The following is an 18517-nucleotide window of genomic DNA, read 5'->3' as shown; positions in this document are numbered from 1 at the left end:
TCATCAAAAGCTGCACATTCCAGCTACCACTAAGGCAGATATAAAGAACAACAAAGGCAGTGAGAAAGACTTGAACCTAATAAAGACATAGAATAGGAAGGGACAGAAAAAGGGCAGAGTATGAGAGGAAGTGTATTGCTAATTTAAACAGACACAGGATCAAAAGACCCTGTTTACAAATCTTTCTTGTAGAACAGATTCAAGCAGGTTTTAAAACCTTCTCCTTCTTTTATTCTCACTAAACTCACAGGAGTCTTACAGGAGTTTCAGCTTTAGTTCATCTGGTTTGTGTTGACCAAAATGTACCACAATCAAGTACTTTGCTGTCCACTTTCACTGAGAGTCACATACATGTCAATGTGAAGAAAACCGTCTCCACATTCACCAACATTTCTCTACAATCATCAAAACGTTCACAGAAGTGCCAGTAAAGCATTAAAACAACTACTATCACGTGGCCAAGTCCAGATGAAGCTACAATGGGCACCGGAACAGTCAATCAAGTACAGTGTAAGTATTTGTTCTGGAAGGGTAAGAGCTGACAACAAACACTACCAACAATGACATGCCCCACAAGCTGAAATGCAGCTGAGATCGTATTTTAGAAATACACAAATACTTCCCAAAGCCACTCCTCAGTTACGAACTGTTCAGGATGAGTTCATGATTAAGGGGGCTGTCCTGTTTCTCTGATTCACAGTATCTTTGCTAACTTTGCTTGATCTTTATCCTGCTATTTTTAGCAAGGTAACATCCAAAGGCTCCCGGTCTCTCAAGATGAGCATGCTACTGCACTAGCTGGTGCATGACCAAACCTGAACCAAAACCAAAATGTAATTGCTGAATGCAAAAACAACAAAAGTGAAAGGTATATCAACAGCAAGTAAGAACGTAAGGCTACAAAGGCTGACATGAAGAACAGCTTGATGGTTCTGAATCACAGGGAAATATTTAAAAATATGTAATGAGTTATCATCGACTTCCCTGCACTAAGCCAGAGAGAACCCACTTCATGAATGCATCATACCAGAAATGACACAAGAAGAAGAATTAGAAGGAATGAGATACCACTGGTTTCATCAGATGAACGCATGACTAAAAAAGGCAACGTGGAGGGAGTAAAGAGACAACAGCAAAAAAACTAGAGCTCAAGGTTGTTCCCAATGTTGGAAAAGGGAACGTGCAAAGGGAGGCACAAAATTATGCAAGGTCTTCAAGGAAAGGATTGAGACAAGAGAGAAAGTGTTTGAACAATATAATAAGGTGAGACTGAGGAGGAGAAGTGTCAGTCTCAAGCACTGTGTTCCACAGGAACAAAAGAGAGTAGAACACCAACAGCTGGGGAAGAGAGCAGTGAAAGGCAAGGATGGTTTGGAACAAAAATCTTTCCTCCACTCAAAAGGACCAATTACCCCTTAGCTGTGTTGACTAAAAAAAGACATCACAGAAAGCCCACAAAAAGCAGTGAGCAAGAAGTCAAGAGGTATCCGAGTGCCGAATGACTGCCCTGAGCCACAGGGAGAAAGAATGCCAAACGGAGGAGCAAAGTAGACAACATGAGGCCAGATAAAGTGTTGAAGCAAAACAAAGAAGCACCAGCATATCCATGCTATTTGTTTTAGGTCAAGTTAGCTCATTATTAGGAAACGTATATGCATATATCAAGTACAGACATGCCTTCCCTTCTTCTAGAAAGATTTATACTGGGGCTAAAACCTCAAAAGGTTGGTTGTCTCCTGTAAAACTCTTCTGAAGAGCATCCAGATGACCTCTGGAGATTTCAGTTCAAAAGATTGCAGTGTCCACAGTGGCAGATAGTTGTGTGATGATCAGGATGAGCTTCAGGTGACACCCAAGGGTGACATTAGACATCTACAGAGAAGACTGGATAGAATACCAGCTGGGAGTCAGCAGTTCACAGAAGTCAGCTAAAATATCATGATCTGGTGGATCTGGTCCACGACAGGACATGAAGCAAAAGTCATTATAGCCAAAATAATGTAAACTTTGGGGATTCTGGCTACATTCTAACAAAAATATTCAGAAACATCACAAGAAACTGGAAAGCCTCTGACAAATGTAAAGTCTTCATAACAGAAAAAACTTTTCATTGAAAGGAAATGTGTAACTAGAAACAACACAATGGATGATAAGCAGATGCTAAACATGCTGAAGAATCATTCCCCTACAGTATAATAGTGCCTCTGTATTAAGAAAATAGTAACTCTGCCTCCTTGGTAGTAGATGCCCAGCTCTACCAACCAGGGTATTGCCATCTCAGCTTTCATCACAGCAGCCAACATTTGCCCTCATCTCAAAAAAAAACCAAAAAAAAAAAAAATCAAACTTTTTACTCAGACCTTTAAGTTTAAAACTAGCTGATTTTGAAGTACAGGAGGAAAAATAAGAAAATGGATCTTTCAGGATTCCACTGGTGTTTTACTCCATCCACTACAATCCATTCAATCTAGATGCGTATGAAAAGCAGGTGAGAAAAAAAAGAGGTGACACATTTCAGAAGTTATCTAACAAGACATCCTGCCCTTCCTTCATCTCTCCAGATGACCAAACTACCTGACTGCATTTAAAAGCCACACACCAGATAAAAGTTTCAGACTGCTCTTTCCACTTCTCTGAAGTTTACTCCCTGTGAAGGTCAAACACAACGATGACCTGACCAGCAAGGATTTCCACAAGTCTGAAGCCTGAAAGAAGGATTTTGCCTCTGCAGGGTCTCAGACCAGCAGCCTTCTTTGTAAGTCCAACAACAGCTGCACTATGCTTGGCCCACAAGAAGCCTAACCTTGACAGGGCCTAATACAGGCTGTTTCCCCTTTTCTTCAGTGTTTGAGAATCACCCCATAGAAAGTCTGCAGACCCTGCACTCCATAGAGACTCTGCAGACAAGTCTCTCCCCTCACTACTGAAATGGGGCATGTCCAGCCACTTCGGCTCAAGGAAGTGGATCTCCTCCATCAAGCACACTCAGCTCTCCCTAAGAGAAACAAAGAGCTACCATTTCCATTGCCATCAACATTTTTCCCCTTTCACAAAGGCTAAACTCCTACAGCACCATCCACCTCAGCAGGCTGCGTTCTAGCCAACTTACTTGTGCAAAGAGAACTACAAGGGCAGCATTGTCAGGGTACTCCAAGTGCTTTGAGTAAAAGTGATGAAGAGCAGCAATGTCGTTCTGAATCAGCTCTCTCTTTTCATTGTCTAGTTTGTCAAGGTCTGTGGACAAAGAATACATTCTATTTCAGTAATAGGAACACTCCTCCGTGAACTGCAGCTAGACTTAGATTAGAACTGGCTCAGACTTAAACAGAAACCCCTCAAGGAACAGCTACCTGGAAGTACTGCAAGAAGAGTCTGTTCTTCCTTAAACCAAATACTGCTTCTGCCAAAGCCACACGTGCGCTACCAGAACATGCAGGATTAAAAAGCATTTTCTAACATCTTTACATTAGCAGGTAATTGGACACATATTTCCCTTTCTTGGGAGAGTGGTTACAGGTTTAAAGTGCATCTGTTAATCCCAGGAAACAGATTAGCCAGCCCTGGCACTCTAGAAGCCTATCAATTGTGGGCAGCTGTCTAACACAACCCTGTGAGCTACCTGGTCCCATCTACTGTCGTATGAAGTCACACTCAACATCACACTTCTTAAAACATGCTTTACATAGTGCAACTTCCTCATGCAGACCTAATCCTTGACAGCACAAACCAGCCCAGACCCCACTAAGGAATGCTGCTTATCCCTGCTTTTAAAAGACGTGGACTTTCTCAGCACAAAGGCCCTATTTGTGGCCATGTGCGACAGGGACCTTAGAAAGGCTGACGACAACGCTGGGGCTAGTCACCAGGGGTTCCTTTTGCAGCAAGAGGAGGACAACCTAAGTGTGCCCAGGAGTGCAATCCGCCTGACCTACTGCAGGCACCTGCTTCAGGAGGTAGCAAACAGTGCCCAAGAACGCCCACGTCTCCATGGGCTGGGAAGTCCATCAACAGGGGTGTGTCTAACACACAGCTATCCAAGGATAACAGGAGACAGCAGGAACATCAGTGGAAATGCCCTGGCACACCTGCCAAGTGTATTCCCTTACAAGTTTGTTTGGAGATTCACCCTCAGGCCCATGACAGGTTCTAGCCAAAGCTGTGGCCACTGAACTTCTTCCTGCCTGGTCCATGTAGGGCAAGCTAGATGATCGACCATGGTCCCTTCTCTCTCCTCAAGAGCACAGTCCTGGAAAGTTTTTTCTTAATCCTGCCTCTCACAGTGGCAGTGTCACCAGCTCACGCCTGCTCTAAGAGAGCCAGCAACTCACCAGTTTCCCCTCTCCAACTCAAATTAATAGTGGAGAGAAAAGCATGCAGGAAGAGAAAAGGCTGCACAACAGTGGAAGGGAGAAAGGATTTGTAGGAGTAGATGTGAATGACAGGAAAGTCACAAAAAATACCAAAGAAAATTAAAAGAACAATTTGATGAGAATAAGGACAAATCAGAAATACAAAATTTTGATCTTCCAACTGACAGCCAGGTGTCTCTTCCTCTCCTGTGCAGGGTGTTGCAAAGCGCAAGGCAACTGCTGAACATGGCAAAGGTGTGCTAACAGATGAGGAGAGTTAACAAGGCAGAAGGAACAGGGGTTCTTACTAACAAAGCCAGAAACAAAACAAAGGCTCCTGGAGGAAAAGGTGGACATTACAACAAGAAAAACATTGCAGCCTTTTAGCTCTGGAATTAACAAATTATTGAAGACAAGCTGCAACGCAGAAGAATATACTGAAATTACTTCAGCACTTACCCATCCTTCTCAACCTCAATCCTACTAACCTAGCTGTAAAAATTATCCTTGCCTTAGGCACAGTTAAATGTTGGCATTTCCCCCCCTTCTTTCCCCAGTTGTCCCAACACCTGTGACAACAGCTTTTGTTCAGGAAGCAAGGAAGACTTTAATCTTGCCGTGCTTGGTTCTTCTGCTACCTCAAGTCCTAGCAATGACTGCATTAATACAGCATTTTATAAAAGGTTTTGGAAGCCATCCTTGTATATAATCCCCAACACCAAGAAAGAGAAACAATAGACCAGTGAAAACTATGCCAGGATGGTTACCAGTCCCCCAGTTGTTCAATTTCTAACTCTGCTTCGCCAGATGTAAACAGTAGCCTTCCAGTTAAAATCAAGCCATTGCCTCATCTCCTTCCTTGGATTTTTTCGAAGCATTTAGGACATGGAATTTCAACACAATCATATATAACATGTCAGATTTGACTGGCAGTGACAGATACTGAAGCATAGTCCAGAGGGTTCTGCAATTAGCCCCTTAGTCACTGTCACCATCAAGCAACTGTGCTGTCTCTGATTTTATGCCTCCTGGTAACAAATACCAGCTATTTTAATTTTACAACATTACAATTCTCAAAAGACACTGGAGTACCAGAAAAGCCATGAGATGGATGTATGCTACATAATGAATTCTGTCTAAGTTTTCGCCCTTGTTTCAACAGCCCCCACAAGCGACCAAGAAAAAAAAAAAAAAGAAAGAAATAAGAGCACTGCACTTTCGAAAAACGAGGGACCACAATTCTTTTGTTTACTCCCTTCCTCCAACAGGAGTGGGATGCTATGAAAGGTTTTGATGGAGGGCGGCTGGGGGAAGCAAATCATGAACACAGACAACTGCCTCTGTTTACCTGCAGGCCTTTTTTACTTACGTGATTCAAACTCTTTTACAGCAAGCAGCTTCTCCGACTGTGTTCTTTCAGGGTGGGTTTTCTAGCAACAAGGGGAAAAAAAAAAAACAATAAGAAAATATTTTAACGTGGCAGTTTTGTCTATGCATTCATAAGCTGGGAACTCCTACCTGTAAAACAAACCCAAATCCACACTGTATGGAATTTACAGAAGTTGACAAACAGCAATGAGTTAAATTGACTGCCCTTAGTAAAGCTATAGAAATATTCTCTCCACACCAAATTAGGCAGCCAAAGATTAACTCCTATCAAATTTATATACATAAACTGAACAGTATTTTGAATATGTCATTTGCTTTGTTCTAGACACCCAGAAAGCTGCTAACAATAGCAAGCAGGCAGGAGACAGGCTTCGCTTTGAGGAAAGTGAATAAACTGACTGTTGACAGAGTTCAAAAGCAATGCTCCATTGCTGGCCTAAGGCCACTTCTTTGTAATCTTGGCCATTAAATATGGCTTTGCAGGTGGCCCAGCAGCTGAGGTTCAGGGACTATGGTTTGCATATTTAGCTTTTATATGACATGTAGGGTTCTCCCCCCTCCCTGTAAGCAATAAAAGCACAAGTTTATTCCAATGACTTTTTGTCATTAAACATTCGATTTTGTTTGTGAATCACCACTAAATTACGCTTTAATTAAGTCACACACACATACATTTGCACACACACATCTACACACACAGCAAGTATGCAGCTACCTTCCCAGCAGGCCACCAAAATCCTGACTACATACAGTATCCAGGTTGCCCTTGTCACATCAGCAGACCTCAATCACACAAATATGCTTCAAAGAGAATTTGTTTTTGCAGAGAGAGTTTAGAGCTCTACAAAGACACACAGCATAATAACCTTGAAACTCATGAATCCCGTCCTCTTCTTGAAAGCACTTGTGTTATCCTCAGTATCCATACAGATAGTGAACACCGAAATGGAGGTTGACATTGCAATCTTATTTCCTTACTAATAATATTCTTTTTCTCCAAAGACCAAGGCCCTGAGATTTCTCTCAATCTCCGGTTTTCACCAGTTAACTCCAGCAATCGTAAACACTTATACCCAAATACCTCAGAGCTGTTCTTGACTCACAGATGTACTGGGAGTTACTTACTACAGAACGCTACGCAGCTATAGCTGAAAAATAGTATGACAGGCAACTGCTTCACAAAGCCATTAGTGCCTGCAGGCAGGAGCATTCCTCAGAACTTAACCACATATACCAAGTCTTATTCTTCTTCCTCTTCACCCACATGGCCTTGGTGCTAGCCCACACACGTAACCAAGAGCTCCAACCTACCAGAACGGTACATTGTGAAACTATCAGTAAACTTTTCCAGACTCTGTTCAAGACTACCTTGGCCGTTAAGTTACAGCTACTCAGCTTAAAACCTCACTAGCCTTTTGCCATCCTCCCCGAAAAGTCTCCCGCTGGACTACGGTGGCCCTGATGCTGCTGCAGGGGCCTGACGGTCAGCTCGTTCAGCTACTCGTGCTCTGTATTACACCCATCTGTACACAGGAAGGTAGTATGTATGCGCTTTGCAGGGACAGTTACTGTCGGTCAATTTTCATTTTCCTGCCTTCCCTGGCACCCAGAGTACGAACAGATCTCCCAAGTCCAGCCTCCTGCTCACCTGTTTGGCAAGGATCCTCGCCGTTAGCCTCACAGTCTCCGAGGGGTTCCAGTTCTGCCCAAAAGCGCACATGGCAGAACATTCCAGCTTGTGCATTGGCCAGTCTTCCTTCTGAAAATGTAGGAAAATAGTTAAAAAAAAAAAAAGCCATGAAGATAAAGTGATGAAAAAGAGGATGCAGCAAGTCCTGCCAGATCCTAGAGGTCAAGTGAAATGTGTTTCCTTTAAAAAAATAAGATGACGCTCACTAAATCTGAACAAAAGCTTGAGTCACATTTAAGGGGTACAGCTATTCTGCTTTTTTCAAACAAATTCACCAGGGATGAGCTAAGGTCAGAACATCTTCATTTATTCAACGGAAAAAAAGAATTGAATGACGAAGAAGCAAACAGCCAACAATCACCAGTTCTTATTGTTCATATCAAGCACGTGAGGACAGAGGAGGTCTGGGCTTGATGGCTTTATTGGGTTCATTTCCATTTAATACCTTGGCCCCTCATTACGAGACGACCCTGGTGTAATCAGGAGTAATGTGTCTGAAGTCAACGGATTCACAATCACTGTAAGAACTGGTATATGTAAGGTCAAAACCAGACCTACTGAATAGAACTATCAGATTTTTTCTTTAAATGTTGTAGAATAAGAGTATGGCTAGGCAATGAAAACACACTAATAAAGACAAACACATTTTAGTTAAGAATGTATAGCATATTCCTAGCTCAACATACAATAACACTTGGAGTGATGGCACAAGCCGCTGGCTTTTGGCACTCTACAGATTTCCTCCAAAACAACAGAATCTTTCAAAGATGAGCACATAATCACAGATTAACACTGCACTGGCACAGGCTGTCCTCAAGGCTGCATCAAATTTCATTTTATTGATTTATTCAAACATGGAAATATTCTTATGTCTGTATTTAAGCAACAGAGTTATTTATTCCTGTATCTCATCCCCGAGACTCATTTATAGCACTGTGTTAGATCAGACCTATGGAGTTCCACATGCATAGGCAGCATCAAGTTTTGTTTTCTGACCAGATTTAAATTGTTGAAAAACAGTAGCAAAGAAATCACAACAAATCCCACAAATTTACAATTGATTGAAAGCGAAAACTTGAAAACTTTTTGCAACCTCCAGAAAGTTCTTAAAGCCCCTTGCTGTGATTCACCCAGTTATCACACACCGTGTGTTAGCCCGCTCAAAAAAAATTAAAAATTATTTAAAAACAAAAAATCAATACCGCCCATCAGAGTGACTGAGTGGCAGGAACAGAAGTAACACAGTTTTCCTTAGCTGCCTAACCACTGATGGCAAGAGCCATTTGAGACACCCTAGGCTATCTAAAACATCTATGTAGGACCAGTAGATATGACAGAGGTCTCCTGGGAGATATAGTCCTTGTGGGAACTACAGATGGAGGCCACACAGGACAGCCCACGGCACCTCAAACAGCCAGCTGAATCAGGACACCCACTGTCTCCTGCCTTGGCTGGTCCACTTATTTACAGGTTTTGCAGATCAAAACAAAAGCTGAGATCACTAATTTCAGAGTTAGTACACCAAAAATCTTCCATTGAAAATGGCCATTTTAATTGCCCGGGGCATGGACAGCTTTAGGAGATTATTTTATTAGAAAAAGAAAGGTGAACACCCGCCCCAGCCGTACGTAGGATTTGAAGCAGCGCAACACTGCAAGGGTATACAGCTCCTCACAATGTCAACTTCATTGTCCTTGGTATTGCAGTATGGTGCTTCCAAAAAAACCTACGTACAGGCTGCTTGAGATAAGCTCCAGTGTAAACGTTCTAAGAGGATGCAGCAATACAGACCAGGAGAATCAAAATAGTATATTACACCGTAATCATGTCATGTGGAATTACATTCTGAACTCTCCTACAGCTGTCACACCACAAAATGCATCCCCGGAGAGGCCTGTTTCCTATGTACGCCCCAAGACCATTTTCTGGAAAATTCCTGACAGCCTTTGCTATGGAATCCACAGGCTAAAGGCTAAGAAGAGACACAGAGGGAGCCCTCATCTCTCACCCCTTCTTGCACACCCACGACACTCACCAACTTCAGCACGATTGCTGGGTGTGCAAGAAGCGAAGGCACAGAACTAAGTTTTGTAGGACCCACATCCATACACACTGGTTAAATAAACAGGAGACGTTACCTGATAAAACAAAAAATCAAAATGCAAAATCACATGCCTGTCGCAAAGCACTCTTTTTAACAATCCGTTTGTTCTCTTTCTTCTTTACACATTGTTAATTAAAATCTTTCCCCAGGCAGAATCACACTGAGTTATATGAACTAGTAGGGAGGTTAAAGGGACAAGATACGGCTGAATTGTGCAAAATGAGATAAAAGCCTGAAACACCACAAGAAGAGAGAGTACTGATGACTGAGTAATACCTGGGATGGAAACACTGTGACAGCAGCTTTCCCTGAGATCACAGCAGGACTGTATTTTGCATTCTTTTCCACGCTTTTCTCTAAGTAGTTTGAATTCTAACAGGTAGCATTGTTCTAGTTGAATCCCTAATGCTACATTAATGATATTTTCTTCCTATTTTCATTACATCCGCATATTTTTCCCTTCATTTAGGAGTGAGTGACAACATTTTTGGAAGGGAAGTTCTTTAAACCTTATGCTTTTCACATCAAAGCATGGAAACAAACTTCTCCACCAAGTTCTTCAAAACGATTCCACCATCCAGGACTACTGCATTAATTCCCAGAACAGTCATATAGTTCAGCATAAAAAAAAAACCCACCAAAAATGAACAATAAAATTTAATACTCAAAAAACATAAGACTCAAGTCCAAAAAAAATGTCCTCGCACCTCCTCCTTCACATGGGCTTTTTCAATAGGATATACAATTTCTGTCGGACTTCACTTGATCAAAATCAAACACACACAAAGACCAGAGAAATGCTGGGCAAGCCAGAGTAGGGGTTAAGCCCACTTCTTCAAAAGCCAAGGCCCAGTTATGCCCAAATGTCATCCAGCTCTTTCATGGAATTTCAGTGAGGCAACTTCTGATGCCTGATATTATCTGGTACAGTTCTCTGATACAGTTCTTCACCAAGCAGTGAAGGTAAGTGTCTCACATGTCTTCACAGCCATCCTTCCCTGTCATCATTTACCAAATGCTGGGCCACAAAGGGCATTTGACTTCCATGGGTTAATGTTCAAAAGGTTCAAAGGACGCATTTCTCAAAGAAAATTACATGGACAAAGTTTTTGGACAGGGGGACAGACACTTCCCCAAAGCAATCTTAAGCAGGGTCTTGCAGTGTCAGATTCCTCTTGTGCACAATCATTACAGCAAGAATTTAGTGTTTTTTCTACAGCTCAACAAAAAGGAGTAGGCAATTTCTACAAGGTCCCATGTAAAACATATCTGCTTGATGCTAACTCTAAGTCTACAACTACAGTTTGAGGCTTAATAGCCCATTAAAAATACATGTTTCCCTTACTCCAGAAATACCAACTACGGCACTCTTTCTTAACATGACACGTTAAGAAAAGCCCATAAATATTTTGTTTGAAATGTATTTCAAATACGCAAAGTCATGACAAAAACATCTCTTTCTGCACTTTGGCTAGCTAATCTCCACTTTGCCTGGGATAAGTAATAGCTATGTGTTATAACAGAAAGAGGAGCTCCAGTAGCTGGTTCAAGTTCACCAGTTCCACAATTGCAACCATGTAACCCTCTTAAAACATTTCGCTTCAGAGTGCTTCAGCAGATAATTTCTGAGGAGAAAAAATGAGCACAGGTCTCCTGCTGTTTGACTAAAATTATTATAATTTAAGAAGTCAAGACCCGAACAGCTGCAGATGGGGTCTGAAAGCCACTACTACAATAACAGGCCTGTGCTTCGAGGTGGCAATAGCGGAGAGCAGAACGGCATGAATCAGCTGGAAATCACAAACCCTTTTAAAAGGAGAACTGGATTAGGGGCTGGGAAAAGAAAGACACAGCAAACCCAGGCTAGATTCTACCAACCCACAAAACATTCAAGGCAGCAAGGACAAGCAGCGAAGATAACTTCTACTCGCACGTGCCCTGCATCTGAGACTGAATCTACACATATGCAAACATCCAGGTTAACATAGGTCAAACTTAAGGTTTTCTACCTTAAAAGCAAAATAATAGACCGAAACAGGCAAAAGACAGCTTAGCACTACGGGAGCTGTGCCAGGACCAGCATGTGTGCATATCTGTGTGTATAGAGAGCGCCCTAAACAGATTAGCCACTATATCACTGCAAGCCTTTGTCTTCAGTCCCTCACACTACAGTGTGACGCCACCTTTCCCAGTGACCAGGGCAAAGAAATTATTATTATACTGCAAAGCAGGACTTGGTCAACTCATCAGAAACCTGGCCACACGGCAGGAGACACGCTCTTTTACCACTTGGGGGATCTTCACCAAGCCAGTGTATCTTTGTGTACCTATAGACCATTTGCAACAACAGAAATGCCACAAAGGCTGCTGTGAGGCTCCATTCATTAAATGCTTGGAAAGTATTTTAAGAACCTCAAAACAAGCATACTATATGGGTCAACAGAGTGGGAAATACATGCAATCTCGCTAACTTCACTTTCAATAACCACACTATTCTGAGAGAGAAAAAAAAAAAAACAAACAGAAACGCACTAGAGGGAGGAAGATATCTGCGGTTATAAAACCGGTAATTCTGAAAAAAAATCCAAAAAATTTGTTTCCTGATGCACACTTCAGCATCTTTCTCTTGTCTCCTTCTGATCCATCTCTCCCAGCCACTAGAAAGAATTCCTATGAACTGTGGTATAGCAGGTCTTTAAGCAAGAAAAGAGTAAGCACAAAAAACTTGGTTTTCTATCCCACACAGTATACTTCATGTGATAAACAGTTGTTAAACTGAATTATATTGTGTAACAAGGTACTAGCGATCACATGAAATCATACCTTGTTCCTTGTTACATAGGTACATATAATTTTTAGCTGAACTGAGCAAAGAAAACATGGATTTACAGAGAAAATTAACTTAAAAAAATAAAAATAAAATGAACAATGGCACCACAGCTTTCAAACACAGCCCTGCCCTTTTATCAGTGTTGCATGAAGAAGTCTCACATCCATGGAGGCAAAAGGGACACATTTACTGCACATCCCAGTGTTACAAGTTCAGTATCAAGGCACAGATGTCCTTTTTGGCTTTGACAAAGAATTGCTGAACTGCTGAAAAGTGCCTTTGAACAAGACAGGGATGAAGATGCAGTGCAGATTGTCTGTGCAGCACGTACAGTCAGTGGAGACCGGTTTCCAGAGGATATTATGCTTGAAGGTAACTTTGAAAGAATGTCAAAGAATTCAGTCTCAGCAACATTCATAAATTTCATCAGACTGACTCAGAAGGGCCCAAAACACAGAAGATAATGTTCTATCAACTAGGGAGTCAAAAGCCATATGCATATCACCAGTAAGAGTGAAGTGCTAGTACCTGTGCTTGTCACACAGACATTACAACATCTAAAAAATGCCTTTGTATCTAAAGCATCATACTACACACCAATAAGTAGAAAATATTTCAATTCATTAACTTATCAGACAGGCAGGCTATTCCTGAGCATCACCATCTGCAGTCTCAAGGCCACTCAGTTTGAGCAGTTCAGGTTTTTATTCTTGGAATAAGCCCCCCTAGAGAAAGGGTATTCTGACCACAAAAAAAAAAAAAATTAAAAAAATCAAATTAAGAAAGCAATATATGTACAAGAATCTACCCAGGGGAAAGAGAGAAAATATCCTCCTTGTTCTTAAATACAAAGGTATAAACTTCGTCAAGGCTAGAAGTCAGGACACTGAGGGAGGGACTGAAGAAGGGACTTGGAGGTAAATGCAAAGGACCGTGGACACCAGAAATAAGTTCTACTACTTCCACCATGACATCTGCTTGCTGTTTTTCCGGCACAAATCACTGCGCTTTCCTGCTTCAGTAAATCCTACTTACCTGCTTCATAAACCATTGTGAATTTTATACAGTAAGAGAAGAAACTCGCCATCTCTGACAAAAAGCAGTAAACAGCCAATAAATTACTTTGTTCAAGTATTTCCTTCCCTCAACTAGTTAAAAGCTTCCTAAGAAATAGTGTCACACAGAAACACTTCTTACAAATAAGCATTTCTCAGGAACGAATTGTGGGTTTTCTCTACATTGTCTTTAAAGCTCACCCAGATTCCTCGCAAGACCCTTTGGGATGCTCACACACTGTTTTCTTTCCTCCCAGCGACTGCTGGCTGTCAAGTCTTTCAATATTCTGAGAACTACTGCAAATTTTGTAAAAAACTTATTTAAGCATTTTGAGTTCTTCTGGTGACTCAAAACCAAAAGGCCATTTGATTGACCCACAATTCACTAATACACGGTAGGAAAGCAGGAATCTGGGCAGGCAACAGAAGGAAAACTAAGGGGAGGCCAGGCTCATTTTGCAACTAACGCAATGGGAGAGTAAGATACACCCTTGAAATAAAAGCGGTCGCCATCTCCAAACAGCCTGGGAACTGAACAGCAACATCTCCATCCAGATAACAACAACGGAGAATACTTTGCACACAACCCACATGCTCAACAGCATGCTACCATGTAGGAGAAGGTCCGGATTATTTATAGCTAACACGTAGCTGCATGTCAGACCTGTGGCGACTCAAATCCTTCACGAGCACTGTTCCATACTCTGTGCCCAGCACCACAGATCTTACATGGCTTACATTGTTTAGCTAGCAATCCAGTCAAATTTTTCACACGTAAACGGGATAATTCTTCCATGTTGAGCTGACAGCCCACAAAGGCTAGATACTAGTCCTGGCAAAAAAATTTTTTTTTTTTTTTGAAAGGTGCTTATTCTACTTCGAAGTAAAAACAGAATTAAAACTGCATGCAAATGTTTTGGATGTCTTCATATTGCTCTACTTTAGTTTATGCCTATATTCTGTTTTCAGGGACTTTAAAAAACAAAGCATACAAAAAGAAGAAAAGTTGCCAGAATGAATGAGTTGGGGAGAAAGCATAGTAGGTTTGAAAAGGTTATGACTACTGTCAGCTGTGGCCACCCAAAATACTTGCAAAGATTCTAAAAAATCCCAACAAAAAACTCTTAAGAAAGCTATGTAGTGATTTGATTTTTCCATTAGACACAGACTCCCTTACCAGTTTAGTGAGCTAATGTTAAATTATCTGGTTTGTGCTCAAAAAAAGAAGTAATACAGACATAATTAGTGGGCTGACAGGCAGCTCTAATCAAAGTCTCAGTGGTACCAAGCCCTGGAGCTACTCATCTTGAAAGACTCACGCAGACCATGTCCAAATCCTGTAATTGTCCAATGCACAACTCCATGGTCAGCATCTGTGGGATGCTGAAACTGCCTGGACTACTATTAACCACAGCTACAATTAGAGACTTTCAGTGCCACACAAACAAAAAATGGAGTTCAGCAACCCCAACCCTCCTTCCCTCCGCATCCTCCCAAATTGCATTACCATACCTGACATTCCACATTGCAGTAAAAGGCCTGTTTACATCTTCCACACTTGGACAGTCCTTCTTTCCTTAAAAAGAAAACAGAAGTTACTCTATTCTATAAATCTGAATTAAATACGAATGTATCCTGTATCACTTTTGCACAGTATTTTGTATTTCACAATGAGAACTGTATTTTCTTCAGAACACAACTACAGCTTGAACCCCATCTTCCAACAGCAGACACTATTTTGATTCGTTTAGAGTTTCAAGAGCAAGTTTTTTTCCTAACAACTGTTATTATGCAAAAGCACTCTGCTGTCCTGATAAAATTGCTGGGTTTGGAAACATGTTATTCTATGCTGTTTGACAGAGTGCGTCATCTTTTGGCACTATATGATCCATACTGATAGCCTACTTTTCCTCCTTTTCCAGACTTCCCAATTGCTCTGTATACTTGCTCACCAATATTAACCCTTTGCTTCTGCTCTGCCAATTCCATTGCTTCACTGTCTGGTTACAAAAAGCATGACAATTGTTTCATAAGTAACTGCCTCCCAACACCAAGAAAACATGTTGCATTATTAAATACACTGTTTTATATACACCAAATAGCCTCTTACTGTTCCAATATGTGTGTGTTCTAAGGTGACCTAAGGCTCATGGGGTTTTTTTTTATATTTGTATATATCCCAACAAAGGGAAGTGCCAAAAGGAAGGTCCTTTTCTGCTCCAAGGTGCATGTGTTGTAGCAGATCCCATCAAAGACAGAGCATGTGTGGGCCAACACGTGACATTTTGGTGTGACACCAACAGGGATCTCTCAGCAGTACTGAATACTTTGAAATGTCTACACACCCTCCCCAGCATAGGTGGGAAAAAATGTCTTAAACTGAGATAAGTTCACTGGAGCAAAATGAAGGCGAGCATCCTCATACAACACGATAGTGTACGACACTTTCAAGGTCACTGGCATCTGGAGCCCATAAAGGGTAGCAAGTCTTGACATGCTCTTGCAAAACAGAAGGTGCAACGTGAGTCAGGCTGACGTCATGACTCTGCTTGCTGACAGTACATACCTCAAGCACAGCTGTGTATTTAAAGTAACAAAAACTATCAGATGCAAATACAACATTCTGGTCTCATTCTGCCCATTGTACTAAAACAGTTCTATGACTGCTTTGCAAAGTTTCTCTTCCAAGACTACTGCTGAGCCCACAACCTTCCTCCTAACACTCTTTGCAAGCTCAACAAGCACAGTTCAGAATCTAGTATGTGCTCGTTCAGTGCTAATGCAAGTGGGCACGAGCACAAAACACATTTTTGAGCACTGGCAGATTGAGTTACATCACTGAGGTATCTTTCCTCTTAGTGGAACCTCATCACCCAGGTATGAAATAGGTTTCAGACTACCTCACTGTAACTACTATGGTACTGCAACTGCTATGCCACTGCATTCAGTATATTCCTCGATCACTATGCTCCTCCAGGGCTCCATGGGAGAAGCCTGCACAGAGAACAAGCAGTATTTAAATACGCTGCTCCTGGAGATCACCTTTAAAAGCTATTCCATGAGATAATAGTTATCTCTACAATATTACTTCCTATCAATGAAGCATGGAAAGTATTCCTTGGTCCTTTTACAAAGAGAAATCTTTGGGGTGTGATAAACAAAACCAGCCAGTTTCTTTGGCACTAGGGAATATGTGGTTAGGCCCAAAAATAAAAAATAAAACAAAACACCAAAACTTAGGGCTAGGAAAAGCCACCGGTGTGAAGGAGGAGAGGAAAACCACCTCAGTTCTACAGTTCTTCAAACTGATGGGATTCACTTCACTGACTTCACTAGGAACTATATTAGATGCTCATATGCAAAGACAGGGGTGAACAAAGTGAATAAGTCATATAAGTAGATAATGCAATGAAGAAAGAGAATGGGTAAGGTCAAGAGAAAAGAGAAAAGCGTACGTGAGTTAAGATGACAGGACAAGAGATTAAAGGACCTACTAGAGCATAATAATTATATTCTTCAGTCTGCCCCTCAGTCTACACATGCAAGCAATATTTAGGTATTGATAAAAACAGCAAAAGTACAACAGTTGTTTTCCTTTACTGAGGCAAACACTAACATTTGCTCTGAGTTATAACCAGGTAAGCACTGCAATTCTTCAGTAAGCTGCCAGAAGTCAGGAAAGTACTATACCTTTTAAAAATGCGGTGTGGTGTGACACGCCACAGTGTCACATCCACACCTAATTTTCTAACGATAACCCTAAATTCCATTTGTTTTTGCTGCAGCAGCTGACATCGAGACGTTTACGGCAACCACTGGAACACCCGCAGCAGCAGGTCACTCCGTCCCTCCACACAGGCCAGCAGGGCAGCTGCTGAGCCCCCAGAAAACCTGAGCACCCCGCAGCCTGCGAGAGCTGGGAGCCACGAAGGCGCAGCAGCAGGCCTGCCATCAGAGCAGGTGGTCCCCGGGCCCAAACGCTCGTGGCCACATGATAACGAACCACTCACGCTGCCCCCCGTAAAACCAATTTGCAGGAAGATGAAGGTTTTGACAAAGAAGCAGAAACATACAGGTATTTCTGTGTCTTTCATTACAGATATATATGTATCATTCACACATGTTGCATTCGCACCATGGAAATGCAAAGCATGAATCTGGCAATTGCAGACCTTTTCTCCCTTGTCAAAATTTCATTAAACCCAGTGAATATTACGTTACTATAAAACCAGATGGATCGATGGCACTTCCCGCGACAGCAAGGCTACTGCCACAGCACGCAAAGAGCAAACCTTTTTTTCTTTCTTTTTTCCTGAACTGCTAAGCAAGCAAAAACCAGTTTTGAGCTAAAAGTTCCGTCACGGCGCTGCCGCCAGAGAACCGCGAGCCGAGGGGGAGGGAAGTTCTGCAAAGGGAGGCCCCCGGAGCCCCCCGGCAAACCCTCTGCGAGGCACGGCCGCCGCGGTCAGCATGGCGGGCCCGAGGAGAGGGCCCGCTGGCGGAGCAGCGGCCTGCACGCCGCCGCCCGACACGCCACGGCCGGGGGACGCGGGTGGGCCGACCCCCTGCCGGCTTGGGGCGGGACGCCGCCGGCCGAACGGCGAGAAGCCGCCCCGGGGCCGGCCCCACCGCCGCCCGCCGAGCCGCCGCCGCCGCCCGCCGGGTCCGCCCCAGGCCTCCCCCCGGCCCTACCTGGCGAAGCAGCCGTCGCAGTGGCTGCCGCGCTCGCTGACGGTCAGCACGGCGGTGTAGGCCGGGCAGCTGAAGAGCAGCTCCCCCACGGCGTACCGCCGCAGCGCCCGCAGCCCCCGGCCCTTGCCAGCGCTGACGAACCTCTCCAGGCCGGCCGGCTGCGGCACCGCCTCCGAACGCATCCCGCCGCGGGGAACGGAAGGGGCGCCGGGGCAGGCCTCCGCCAGGCTCCCCACCGGGCTCCCCTCCGGGCCCGCGTACGCCGGCAACGGGCGCCCGGGGAGGCAGTGGCAGTGGTCGGGACCCGCCGGGTCCTAGCGCGCTCCGGGGCGCCGGAGGGCCGCTGCCGCCTGCCCCTGCGCGCCGTGCGGCGCGGGGAGCGCCTCCTCCGGGCGGCGGGGGATTCGC

At 43.3% G+C, this 18517-nt stretch overlaps 1 protein-coding gene across 1 annotated transcript in view; it reads right to left on the bottom strand.

Moving 5' to 3' along the window:
• Positions 1-18291, bottom strand: part of SMYD2 (SET and MYND domain containing 2) — a 30016-nt gene extending 11725 nt beyond the window's left edge. The window contains exons 1-5 of the mRNA XM_086460625.1: positions 18110-18291; positions 14930-14993; positions 7387-7497; positions 5719-5779; positions 3110-3234 (exon numbers count right to left, since the gene is read on the bottom strand). Of these exons, the coding sequence (XP_086316751.1) occupies positions 3110-3234; positions 5719-5779; positions 7387-7497; positions 14930-14993; positions 18110-18291 (543 nt within the window). The remainder of the gene's footprint in view (positions 1-3109; positions 3235-5718; positions 5780-7386; positions 7498-14929; positions 14994-18109) is intronic.
• Positions 18292-18517: the final 226 nt, after the last annotated feature.

This window comes from Leptosomus discolor, chromosome 2 (genome assembly GCF_034619465.1).
Source record: "Leptosomus discolor isolate bLepDis1 chromosome 2, bLepDis1.hap2, whole genome shotgun sequence".
NCBI classification, from domain to species: domain Eukaryota; kingdom Metazoa; phylum Chordata; class Aves; order Leptosomiformes; family Leptosomidae; genus Leptosomus; species Leptosomus discolor.
This window is presented reverse-complemented; position numbering and strand designations above follow the sequence as displayed.